The sequence below is a fragment of the Monomorium pharaonis genome, chromosome 5, assembly GCF_013373865.1.
Source record: "Monomorium pharaonis isolate MP-MQ-018 chromosome 5, ASM1337386v2, whole genome shotgun sequence".
Lineage (NCBI taxonomy): Eukaryota > Metazoa > Arthropoda > Insecta > Hymenoptera > Formicidae > Monomorium > Monomorium pharaonis.
Window position 1 is genome coordinate 20,229,650 of NC_050471.1, and position 13,713 is coordinate 20,243,362.

The 13,713-nt window shown below is 38.9% G+C and overlaps 1 protein-coding gene across 1 annotated transcript in view; it reads right to left on the bottom strand.

Annotated features, from left to right (window-relative positions):
* LOC105834158 overlaps window positions 1-13,713 on the bottom strand; it is a 63,961-nt gene that overhangs the window by 17,096 nt on the left and 33,152 nt on the right. The window contains exon 2 of the mRNA XM_012676428.3: window positions 8,806-8,921. Within this exon, the coding sequence (XP_012531882.1) occupies window positions 8,806-8,921 (116 nt within the window). The remainder of the gene's footprint in view (window positions 1-8,805; window positions 8,922-13,713) is intronic.

The window sequence follows — 13,713 nt, forward strand, 5'->3', positions numbered from 1 at the left end:
CACACACACACACACACACACACACACACACACACACACACACACACACACACACACACACACACACACACACACACACACACACACACACACACCACACCACACCACACACACACACACACACACACACACACACACGGCGGGGTGCAGGGGAGCTTCGCCCCTCCTCCCGCACCCACCCGTCGGTAGGGGTGCCCTGAGAAGTCGCAACCCATGTAGTAAGTTCGTGCGCATTTGGTCCGTGCGCATTTGGTCTGTGCGCATTTGGTTTGTGTCCGTTTGTTACTGTGTCCGTTTGTTACTGTGTCCGTTTGTTACTGTGTTCGTTTATTACTGTGTCCGTTTGCTCTGTGCGCATTTGGTCTGTGCGTATTTGGTCTGTGTCCATTTGTTACTGTGTCTGTTTGTTACTGTGTCCGTTTATTACTGTGTCCGTTTGTTACTGTGTCCATTTGGTCTGTGCGCATTTGGTCTGTGTGCATTTGGTCTGTGCGTATTTGGTCTGTGTCCGTTTCGCACTGTGTCCGTTTCTTATTGTGTCCGTTTGGTCTGTGTCCGTTTGTTACTGTGTCCGTTTCACTCAGCCTGCTGTGTCCGTTTATTATTGTGCGCATCTGGGACGCTCCCACGAAGGCGATGCAGCTATTAGCGAGTGTGTAAGGTTAGGAAGTTATATTCTCCTCCCTCCGTTTCACCGGTGCATGCGGCCTGCTTCTCTAGTATAGCTATTTAACCAGCAGTTACAGATTTAGCCGCTATCGATTGATACTGTCAGGAAGGCCGACCTTGAGCGGGCAAATCTTGACACGGGCTTTCCGACAACGCTGGCAAGACATGAATCCCCGAGAGTTTTGCAGTAACGGCTTGTGCGATGTCCCCGAGGGGAACGACACGGCTTGCGAGCCGGCGGCAGACTAACACCTCCGAGCGAATCTGCGTCGCCGACCGGTCTGTGAACCGGCGGCAGATTAACACCTCCAAGCGAATCTGCGTCGCTGACCATCTTACGAAACCGGCCGCAGACAAACATCTTCTGAGTGAAGTCTTCGGCCGTTCGTTCCTTTCAACCTTCCGCGACGCTTTCTGGGCGTTCTCGGGACCGACTACAACGTCGACGACGGTGATGATGAATGCGTGACTCGCAGGGCAATCCAACGCACGCACATGTTAAGATAAGTACTCGGTATAACAAACTACACTGGCGCAAAAAAACGAAACAAAATTTTTGACCGATTTTTAGGCAATCTTCAAAGCGATGCAACTTCGTGAAAAATCATTCAAATTACATGTACTTTTTTTTTTAAAGGGCAAAGACTCTACTTTAAAAATCCCTACGCGAAAGTTTGATTTGTTAAGTGCGAACCTTTTGTATCGCATGAAAACCAAACATGTGTTTTTTAATTGAAAAAAGTAAAAGTTTATCATTTTGCACAAGTTTCTTGTTAAAATTTTGCTAATATTAATTCAGATTCTTAAATTTTATTTTTTTCTAAGCAATTTAAAAAAAAACATGTCGATACGATGTTTTTTGTTGATTGCACGCGAGTTTGAAATTTGCACTGCATTTTAAGGTATTTTAGCGAATAAATACGGTATTTTTTTAATATCATGAATTTTGAGTATCAATATGATATTGCACATTAATTTTATTCGTGTTTAACTCAATCATATCGCCGTCATCAGAGTGACCCGATTTGCACTACGTGGAAAATGACGATCGGATTTTGTACATCATGTGGCTCTGAAAAGGCTGATTTTTTGAAATAAAATTTGAATTTTTATGTTTTATCTATGAGTATGTGTATATGTATGTTTACGTGTATGTGTGGGTTTTTGAGTATAGATGAATGTGATCTTTTGTTGACTTCAGTGAAATTGGTGCGTCAGCTATCGGTTATATTTAGATCAGTAAGTACGAATTTCCACCGATGAATTTCAGAGCCACATGATGTACAAAATCCGATCGTCATTCTCCACGTGGTGCAGATCGGGTCATTTTGATGACAGCGGTATGATTGAGTTCAACAGGAATAAAATCAATGTGCAATATCATATTGATACTCAAAATTCATGATATTAAAAAAATACCGTATTTATTCGCTAAAATACCTTAAAATGCAGTGCAAATTTCAAACTCATATACAATCAACAAAAAACATCGTATCGACATGTTTTTTTTTAAATTGCTTAGAAAAGAATGAAATTTAAGAATCTGAATTAATATTAGCAAGATTTTAACGAGAAACTTGTCCAAAATGATAACAAACTTTTACTTTTTTTAATTAAAAAACACATGTTTGGTTTTCATGCGATACAAAAGGTTCGCACTTAACAAATCAAACTTTCGCGTAGGGATTCTCAAAATAGAGTCTTTGCCCTTTAATTTAAAAAAAAGTACATGTAATTTGGATGATTTTTCGCAAAGTTGCATCACTTTGAAGATTGCCTAAAAATCGGTCAAAAATTTTGTTTCGTTTTTTTGTGCTAGTGTATATTAAAATTTCTATTTTGGTTATAACAGCTATATCATAAGTTGCATAAACCAGTATTATGATTATGACTCATAACCATACTCATAACTTATGAGTACTATAATATAATTTAAAGCAACTGTAATTTTATTGGAAATTTTTAACACCAGTGCAAATCTTGGCATTTATTATTCTTTCCAGCGAATCAACAAAAAATCTTCAGCTAAGGATGATGAGAGTTTTTTGGAAGTTATCGTCAGCAAAGAGGACTTCAGTCTTCTCATCTTTATCTGGGAGGGACTGGCTATTCCTAGTGAAGGAAAAACCAAGAGTTCTATACATCTCAGGTGTTCGCGACAACATCCCAAATCTGTGAAAGACAGCGGAGTCGGCGCAATTTTTTCCGATACTCGAAATAACCTCCTCGTCCTTCGCAGGCGGCATCTACTCGGGAAAGAGGACCTCCTTTATCTTCTCCGCCAAATCATTTTAGACGGATCCCGCTGCATTCAGTCTCACGAAACTGGGCGATACTTCGGCGGATACTCTTTAGTTCTGAATCAGAGGGCTCTCTTTTAGTGCCTTGGATCACTTGCTATTCGGTTGAATATAAACGTCGAGCTCAGCACTTCGATTTCAGTCAAAGGATACCTAGACGCCTTATAAGATCTAGATTAAGAAGCAAAGAGTCTAAACGGTAATCTGTCGGTCACTTACCGGACTCAAAAATAACAAAAAAAGAAAGACAAGGTATGTACCTGCCCGTCAATATTGCTGCCACCTCAACCGGGGGCTTTGGCAAGAAGGCGTCCGTAGACGCATCCTTTGTAAATAGCGTCTCTTTATTCGAGGAAAGATAAGAATATCAAAACAAGTAGTTTTGCCGATCATTGTTCCTTTCTACAATAAATTCCGCTGGAGGAGGCGATAAATAAAAAGGAAATAAAATCTGCTCTCATCCTCCGTTCTTTTTTGGGGGGTTTAAAAAATGCTTCCTTTACTTTTCTAACTCTAAGGAGCAAATCTTTTTTCACGGCACCACCGAATATGTATTAAGAGAGTGTTTGAATCCGTCTCAGATTCTTGAGATTACTTTCTGTTTTTATATCTTCTTGTTAAGAGATTTTTAGGAGATTAAGGTTTTAACACAACTTAAGATGCGATTAACGCTCTCTGTTCTATAATGAACGACTGGAAGACCATTATCCAACCTTTTCGCTGAGAGATTTCCGGCGTGAGCTGACATAGAGAACACTTTATCTATACGCCCATTTTTCAAAAGGACGATATTTTCGGAGTTCTCGTTTTCGAGGAGTTTTGGAGTAACGCTTTTGAACGAGATTTGTCATTTCGTATAAGGAAGCGTGCAAACTTTGTCTGTTGACATGCTTTTTTAGCTTCCTTGTTTCGGCCTACCCAGCCGTTTAATACACAATTCTTTACACAATGAATTTCCTGAGGCATACGTGAGCCTTGAACCAGTTTAACTTTTATGTCTTTTCGGACGCATCGCTTTCTTACTGGGATGCTCTGTGCATCGATACCTAATTTTTCGGTTATCGGACTAAACCTGAAACTACAATATGCATACTTTGCTTCCTGTTCAAAAAGAAGTCGTATCTCCCTAATAAAGGATATCTCCACTACACTATATTACGTTAGCATCAACTAAGTTTCTCTATTTAACAAAGTCAACTGTATAATTTAAAAATCGTCAGTGATGATTTGCAATAAATGAAACTAATTTTTTCTTCAAGTTGACACAACTGGCAAATTTTATTTAGACAATTACAGTTACCAAGTAACTGTAATTGTCTGAATAAAATTTGCCAATTGTGTAAACTTGAAGAAAAAATTAGTCTCATTTATTTCTCTATTTAGTTAAGCAGATTATAGAAAATATTGATCTTAGATCAAGACTTTTTCAGTTGTGCATCGTCTGTTTCTTCCGCCGAAAGCATTGATCCGAATGCTGACTTTTGAACATATCTATGAAAGTCATGTGATATTAGTCTTACTTTTTTTACGCAAGGTGCATTCTTCTTAGTTTCTGATTCCCAGATTTTTTTGTACATGCAACAGACACGTCAACTCTGATTAAAGTTAATTTTATTTTCTGACTCTTAAGCTTTCTATAATTACAGATATAACAAGGGAAGTGATCGTAGCTTTTGGTGATCAATTATATTCTCTGATCTGTTTCATTTCCGACGATGTCTCGATACTTTAGTCCTTGGTGGTTGTTTATAAAGTATTTTGATCAGATCTTACTTTTCTTTAAACGTGCATGTTAATATTTTTTTCCGTCCTTTCGATAGAGTGAATCTTATTGAAGAAGCTTTAAAGTCATTTGGAAGTATCGCGGCCTTGAAGCTTTAGCTTCCATATACTACAATTGAAGCGATACAAAGCAGATTAGTTTGGCTTCTACACAAAAAGAGTGGCACCCATTTAAGGAAATTTTTTTTAATATTTCAAATATAAATTAATTATTTTAATTACGAAAACATATTCTTCAATGTACAAATTATGTGTAGAAATTTTTATTTCCCCATAAAACGCATACTTTTTGGTGCCACAAGCGTTCAAAATTGTTGGCCAAAAATAATCCCATGTGATTAGAATTGAATTTTTTGGAGCTGTGATTACAAAGAGTTAATATATATAATAATATAATATATATAATATATATATAATAACATAAATTTCATTTTCTATTTTATTTTAAAGTATTAAAAATCTGAAAAAGTAAGAAGGCCATTAGTAATAAGATACTTTATTGAATACAACATAAATTTCACTTTTTATTTTATAGTATAGACTCTATACTATAAAGCATCAATAAAGCATTGGTATTGTGGCGACACAAGAATAACTCCACACAAAACGTCAGACACCGGAGCGCACAGAAACCGAGCGCCTGAAGTGTAAGATTTTCGGCAACATAGTTAGAAAAATGGAGATTCGCGGTCCCGCCGCGATAGGACCCTGGCTCTCTCAAGTAAGAATACTATTGCAAATGTATAAAAGGATCACATAGAGACGAGTTCGGCGCGCCATGCGCTACTCGCATTGGTGTCGTTTTTATACGTGATGAACACAGTCTCCTACATCATCTGGGCGCCGTAGATCACACCTGCTGCCGACACGGAATCTGAGGTGCAGGAGTACGTCGCCATAAGAGGAATCCGCACGCAGACTAGTCCGATACTCGCGATAGGAGTATAAACGCAGACTAGTCCAGCCGCTCTCCAGAATGTCGTTTACCCGACAAGGCAACACTCCGGGTACGACATACAAAGAGAATCCGGAAATGGCCGAGGATCTTTGTCCACAGAGGCACATCGAACGAGTTTCAAGCCCGACGATATGAATCATGGACAAGAACGAGAATATCACCTGTGGCGAGTCAGGGCTAACCGCCCTTGACAGTACGCCATCACAATACGTTGTTAGCAAAACAGGACCACGCGCCCCTTGACAGTAGGCTACCACAAAGGCACAGTAAGAAATTCGAGATCCTACTTTCCAAAAACGCGTTACGCGCGTTTATCACTAGAGGCCCTCCTTACTTAGGAGTAAAGTGACAGTTACCAGCCTTTATAAGGAGCAGCGGTGAACCGAAGAGTCACTCTTTGCGCTTTGAAGCAGATAGTCGTTTTTAAGAGCGAAAAGCACTACGTTTTACGGCCAGTTTAGATACCACGGCGACCACTCTGGAGGAAGCCAAGACGCTGCAGTGGAGACTCCGGGCGCTTACATTGTCACCGGTCCGGAACACGCGGTCACCTCGTGTATTGCTGGCCGAAGGAGATTGGAAGATCTGGAGGTACACCTCCCCACGGTACCAGCTGCCGAACCTGCTGGAGAACCTCGCCAGGGACAGCTGCAGTATCGCCACGCAGATGGACACCACAGACTGCTGCCGGAGAGATCGGGCGACACAAATGGCCCTTGGAGCCACCACCACGTACGGAACGCAGACCAACCGCAGTAGTCGGGTCGACAAACCGGAACGGAAGAAGGTCAAACAACGGAGACTCTCCAAAGAGAGACTATCCCGGGCAAAAAGACATCGTGTCGAGATTGGAGAGGAGACTGCAGCTACGCCGTCCAAGAACGATACCGACTGCAACAACAACGAGGAGCCAGCGTACCGGATTACGATAACCAAACCACCAATACGGTGAAGGCCTAAGGCCTAAAGCTTTTTTCACAAACGGCCCTTGTCAGGGCCACCTGAATATACGAAAACGTAATATACTGTATATATGTACATAGTGTATATTAAAAAATAAAATATAAATTTTGTTTCCAACTACGGCTTAGTTCACTGGCGAAAGACTTATACCAGCGACAAGAGAACGAACACACCGGAACGAGTGAAGTCCACATCATCTACCAAGTGACGGAAGCATAAGAGTGCCCTTCACTTGGACACGGTACAATTGGACACAATGCAAATGGACACAAGGTAATGTACACCGTACATTTCTACACTGTAAAGTTGTACACCGCAAAGTTGTACACCGTAAAGTTGTACACCGTACATTTCTACCGTAACCGTGGCCACACACACACACGCACGCACGCACGCACGCACGCACACAGAGGCCTTCGGTCCCCCTCCCGCACCCCCCCCGTCGGTACGGGTGCCCTAAACGGAAGAGTATAGAAATGTACGGTGTACAACTTTGCGGTGTACAACTTTGCAGTATACAACTTTATGGTGTTCAAAATTCCTATGTCCAAATAAACTGTATCCATTTGAAACATGTCCATCTGCACTATGTCCAAATGAGCCACTCCCAAACATAACCACCCTTGCAGTGGAAACCGCGATGGTAGATAATAAACAAACGGTTCTTATCAAGGCTACTAAAAAAATCCAAAATTAATACATTACTTGTACATAGTGTAAATAGCAAAAAAGTGACGATAAAGAGCTTTTACATAACACTCATCTCGTTTAATTCTATCTGCCTTATCAGCGATCCTCTGCGTCAGCGAGCCTGCAAATACACCTTAAGCGGCAAAAGAACACGCGACCAATCACATCTCGATTACAAATATACCTGCCATAGATATGTTTATTGTGGCCGCTACTTGATACTTCGGAATGGGAGAGCCCAGCTTTATAACTTACATTACGCCTAACGCTCTCTAAAGACGCTATTCAAGTGAAATATTGTACACATAAATTTTGTTTGACAAGACCTTTTAAATGATATACAATACATATTCATGATTAAGTATACTTTGTGCACTTCCCTTGTTAGAAATTGAGACAATCTTACAAAATTGAATTAGAATTACACTTGATTCTGAGTAAATATCATTAAAATTATTAAATTACTCAAAGAAAATTTTATGTAAAAACAGTATTTGAATTATGAATCAATTTATTAAAATAACTCAGATAGCACTGTTTATTCTAAAAGATTTCATAAAGTATTCTACCTTTCTGGACTGTAATTCTTTACGAATTCGTAGAAGAATAATTTGAAAATGACGTAGGAAGTTACATGCACTATGATTGGAATTTCTTAAAACTTCCCAAAGTATTCATACAGAATTACTTGTTGGAATTCCTGAGAACTTCTCAAAATATTTATGCAGAATTACTTGCTATATCAACAATGTATACCCACAGAAAAGAGCTTTGGATCTAATGCTATTACTCTTTGATATATCATAAAATAGAATCAATATAGCGCTGATCTCATATTTATTATACAAAAAAAATATTTCGTTCCTAAATGGAAAGTTCTTAAATCTAGAATAAACGATTTTTGATGCTATCTTCTTCATTTTCTTAAAATAATTGAGTAAATTTGTGTCAATCTTATGATATTTATGATTTAAGAATAGACCAATCTGTAGATTTTAGTCTGAAAATCTCGTCTTTTCTGAAATATTTCTGAAAGAGTTTAATTCATTACATCAATACTGGTACTAACGCACTAACACACTAACATATAATCTTTCTCATTTTTCTCGATTCTTTTTACAGACTGACATATTTTAGTTTTTTATGTGTCTTATATCGATGGCGACATCTTACTTCCTTCCGCGCTCTTGGCGAATTCCTTTCATTCATAAGATAGTGCATTTTGTTCCCAAGAAAACCCCATATGAAAACGCTACGTAACGGTGGATAATGAAAATTACAACAAACTTTTAAGAAATACTTCAAGGTGAATTAATTGTGGCTAATTCCTCAAAAATTCATGTATTTATTTTCTATTTCTGCACATTCTTTAAAACGACTTCTCTATGAATTTCTGTTTATTTCTGTGCTATCTAGGAAGTTTATTATAGTTTTATTACTTACTTTTGAACGATAACTCCTGTTCCATAGATGCCGCCATTTTCGTTTGGACGTGGTCGAGATAATGAATAATCATCACCGCATTCTCCACACTTGCCACCATTTTTTTCGTGTTGGATCTGATTAAAAAATATATTATTTTTAATTGTAACTAATTAATTTAACTGATAATGTTTCTTGTAATTTAATAAATTAGAGATCCACACTTTAAAAAAAAAAATAGCACAATTTCAATAACTTACTAATATAAAATAATAAGTTTTATTATAAAATAATGTAATAAAAAAATAAATTCAGTTATTATAAAATATCTTAAAACGAAATATCTTAACCAAAAAGACATATTTCAGCTTTCAATTGCACATCTATCTTTTGATTGCAAAGGACACCGCACAATTTATATGAAAAAAAAAAGCTCGGTTAATTTCCTTGAATTTTTTATATATTGTAGTAGCCCTAATGAAAAATTACAATTTGTGCGTCCTTTCTATGTCTAGTTTCGGAGATAAAAATTTTTGAAAATTGCTATTTTAATGTTACTGCGTATGTATATATACACATATATCTGCATGTATAAATGTCGTGACACTCTGTGTGTGTGTGTGTGCGCGCGCGCGTGTAAATCCTGCTCTTGGCGTTACTTAGATCCCGAAATCTGATCCCGTGTGTGTGTGCGCACGCGTGCGCGTGCGTGCGTGCGTGCGTGCGTGCGTGCGTGCGTGCGTGCCTATGTCAGCAGAGATAAGGACCCTACGGTTCGTCACTCCCGTAGTATTTTATGACTTCAAACTCTCTTTGCTGTGTGTGTATGTAAGAGTGCACGCGCTATTTCTAAAGATGTTATTCCATTAAAATAATAAGTGCAACGATTAATTATTATTATAATAAATGTATTATTGTTATTTATTATGGTTGACTTATAATCATATATTTATATAATCATCATTCTACAATTGCATCTTTCTCTGAATTTTCTTGTTGTTGTTTATTTCCAGCATCGGCAATATTGTTTACTAGAGCAATGCTGGGATATTTAATTATTGGCTGATGTCGTGCATAGCCTAAAAACCAAAGAAGACTTGCTACATGAGCGCATGATCCTAACGTTCTAGCACCATTCGGACAAGTGCAATAATATCCTAAAATTAGATCGTTGTGTTCAATACTGTTATCTTCAAATTGATAGGCAAGATTTGATATTTAGTTGCTGCACGAAAGCGAGAATATGTTCTTATTCATAAAAAGCCTGGTTCGTCTATATGTTCATTAAACTGAAATATTTCAACAATATATAAAAAATTCAAGGAAATTGACCGAGCTTTTTTTTCATATAAATTGTCCTTTGCATTATGCAGTTTTAACAGTTCATAACTTTGCTTGTATTAAAGTTAATTTAATTTTTTTATCGATAGTAAAGAAAGCTTACCATAATACACAATTTTATGAATCAATGAGTAAAAAATTTTATGAATTAAATGTTGTGTAAAAAAAAACACTTTTTAAATGACCGTTTAATTTAATTATTGAAATTAAAAAATTCTAAATTTCAAGAGTTTTTAAGAGAAAAGAATTCTTCAAAGTGTATATCATTTTTAACAAACTTCAAAACAGTCTATTTTCCGTCTTACGTCCAAGTTGGATACTTTTGAGAGGAGGAAAAATAAAAATAATTTGTCAAATTTTTGTTAAAAATTTTGATAACGTTAAATAGAAATCATAGTTTTTGTCTATAAATAATACTCTCACAGCACATTAACGTCCTAAATGTTATGACAATCTTTAATTGTAAGATTAGTAGCTTTCCACGCAGATTAAATAGCCTGTTATTAACCTGCCTGCAACATACAAATGTTCGTCTAAACTTCTCCCATTAACGTTACAGCAATCTTATCAGTAATGTGATATTAATATTAATACAAAATTACGAGGACTTTTTAAGAATGTTTGTTATTCGTACTAAGATTAGTATATTAAGAAGACCTAAAATACGAAGTTTGAAAAAAATTTGCAAGTATTCCTCAGTGCGATCATAGTCACTGGAATTATATTCACATTAATTACAGCATTGCTTAAAATTTCTGCAATCAGAAAAACGGTCATCAGTTCATCTGTCAGCCACCGTCAACGTTGTTTGACTTCGAAGATCGTATACGTGGGCTATTTGAAAAGTTTTCGGCCTTTTTAAGAAAAACACATATTTCGAAGCAAAACAAAATTTATTTCTTGATGTAGTCTCCTTGTAACTCAATACATTTGGTCCAACGTTTCCCCTATCCTTTTAGACCGTCAGAAAAAAATTGATTGTCTAAACCTGAAAAATACTGGTTTACAGCGTCTTCCACCTCAGCATTTGACCCATATTTTTTTCCCCCGAGAAATTTTTTCAAATTAGGAAATAGAAAAAAGTCGCTGGGAGCTAGATCTATCAAATAAGGTGGGTGCGGAAGCAATTCAAACTTCAATTCATTCAATTTTGACACTAGCGCGACATGTCCGCCCGTTCGCGCTTTTGGTCGATCGTCAACAAGCGCGGCACCCAGCGCGAGGATAATTTTCTCATATCCAAATCTTGATGTAAAATCTTGTGCACCCGTTCAGATGATATCCCACAAGCCTCAGTAATATCCTTAACAGTCAGTCGACGATCTTCCATCACAGTTTGATGCATTAAATCGATCATTTCGTCAGTTGTAGCAGTTTTCGGGCGCCCGGAACGTTCCTCGTCTAAAATACTCGTACGATCACGTTTGTACTCGGCCACCCAATGTTTAACCGTTGTAAATGAAGGGGAGGCTTCACCGTATACAGAGTCTAACTCATTTTTTATTTCCTGATTCTTTTTCCCTTTTAAATAAAGGAATTTTATCACTGAGCGATACTCAGTTTTCTCCATTGTTGACAGACAATGTCAGCTGACAACTTTGGAAGAGTGCCATAGACAAAGTAGTAATCAGAATGACTTGAAATTTTTACGGTTTACATATGTCAAGGCTATCTATCGGACGGCGAAAGAAACTTTTTTCTACAATTACTTTATGTCGATGAGGCCGGAAACTTTTCAAATGGCCTACGTAAAAACTAAACTTTGTGATGATTCATGAACACTTCATGTCTATGGATATATGTACATTTTTTATAGATTAACTTAATTAGATATTATAAAAAAAAAGAGAAATATATATAGTAAAATTATATTTTTAATAAATAAATATAAATTGATATTCTTTAATTAATTTTTATGTAACATATGCGAAATAACATGTGGAAATAACTTACGAATAGATTCTGTTTCTACTGTGTTTAGAAAAAAGGGAAAAAATAGACAAATATTTACAAAACATTGGTAAATATCATTTATCTATGTGGCGGCACGCCATAGCGCAACGCGCGCGCGCGCGGCCGCCACTAGGCGAAAGCGCGGCGCCTCAAACTCGAAAGGAGAAACACAACATCTGGTTTACATAAGAAGACCACCCACGACGAGGAATTAAGCCAAGCTTTCGTCAGTACAGCGAGCTCGTAAGGACCTATACTGAGCTAGTTCTTGTTTTTGGAAAAAGTACCTACGGGCCCCGGCGTTCCTGATTTTCGGCACGGGCGAACTCTCTGGTACCATGAGAAACTCCTCCGGGAGACGCAACCGCCAACCTGCCCCGCTGCCGCCAACTCGGCCACCGCGGTCCACGGACCAATCGGTGCGGCCGGATACCAAGAGCCCAGCGAAGCCTCTGGGATTCAAGGAGTCGCCGACGAAGACCAACGTTCCGTGGCGGTTAATACGAATCGCATTCTCCCCGGAGAAGCCGAGGGACCACCGTCTCCAGCCCAGAGGTCCTCCTCGCCATCCTCCGGTCACCAGGACTACGCAAACTGCTGGACGTGGAACGGTCACCCAAGCGGCGCAGATCGCGACGTCTGCTCCCGCGGTTACTATTAGCCGTATTACCATTGGTCATACAACGCATACCAGGACCGGACCGCGAGTGGTATCAGACCTAACTACAAGGGGAACGCAGGCCACTCCCGAGGACATCCCCGCCGCTCCGCCGACGTCGCTTGAGGCTCCCGAGACTCCACGTGCGCTCCCACAGACACCCGGGAAGCACATTCCTCGCGCTCTTCTGGAGAAGAAGCGAGCAGTCTTCCGGGAGCTGTTCGGCAGCGACAGCGACTAAGGGAAGTCCCAACCTTCTTCGGGTGCCGCCTAATCCTTCCATTCACCGGTGCTACCCTTCTTCCGAGGCCGAGGCTGACGAGGAAGTCCTAACCACCTACAAACATCTTCGAGCGGTGCCCAGTCCTTCTACAATCAGAACGAACCAACTTCCGGCTACCTCAAGATCCTATCGCTTACACACTGACGCAATTCCAATTGTACCCAAAGAGATCAAATATATCCGACACGTATAGTTATTGTTAAAGGGGGCTTTCTGATTGACCAAACCTAACCACCACACTCCCCCATAATCTAAATAACAAATATATATTGCGACGAGTTTTACTTCGGGAACCGCTAGGTCCGAAGGGGACTCGCCCAATTAATCGGTATCAACTATCGATCTTAACTGGTAACGCTTTCTCCAAAAATATCGGTAACCCACGAAAACAATACTTACAAAATATTATGTATATAAGTATATGTATATAGGGCGCCAAGCGGATTTCCGCGCCACACAATAATTCGGTAACAAAATGCGTTACGAATGCCGGTAGTTCTCTCGAGGCGGTAGAGGGGCGTGGTTTTTAAACAAGTCGTATGTGGATATCTCGGAGCGGGGCAGGTCGCGGAAACAAATTAATGCACAACCACGGGAAAGATAATCGTGTAAACAATGTATTTGAAATAATCAAAGTATTGATTAACAGACGGAAGCAATCATATTTTTACCGGTATCCGGGAGGCGATGAATT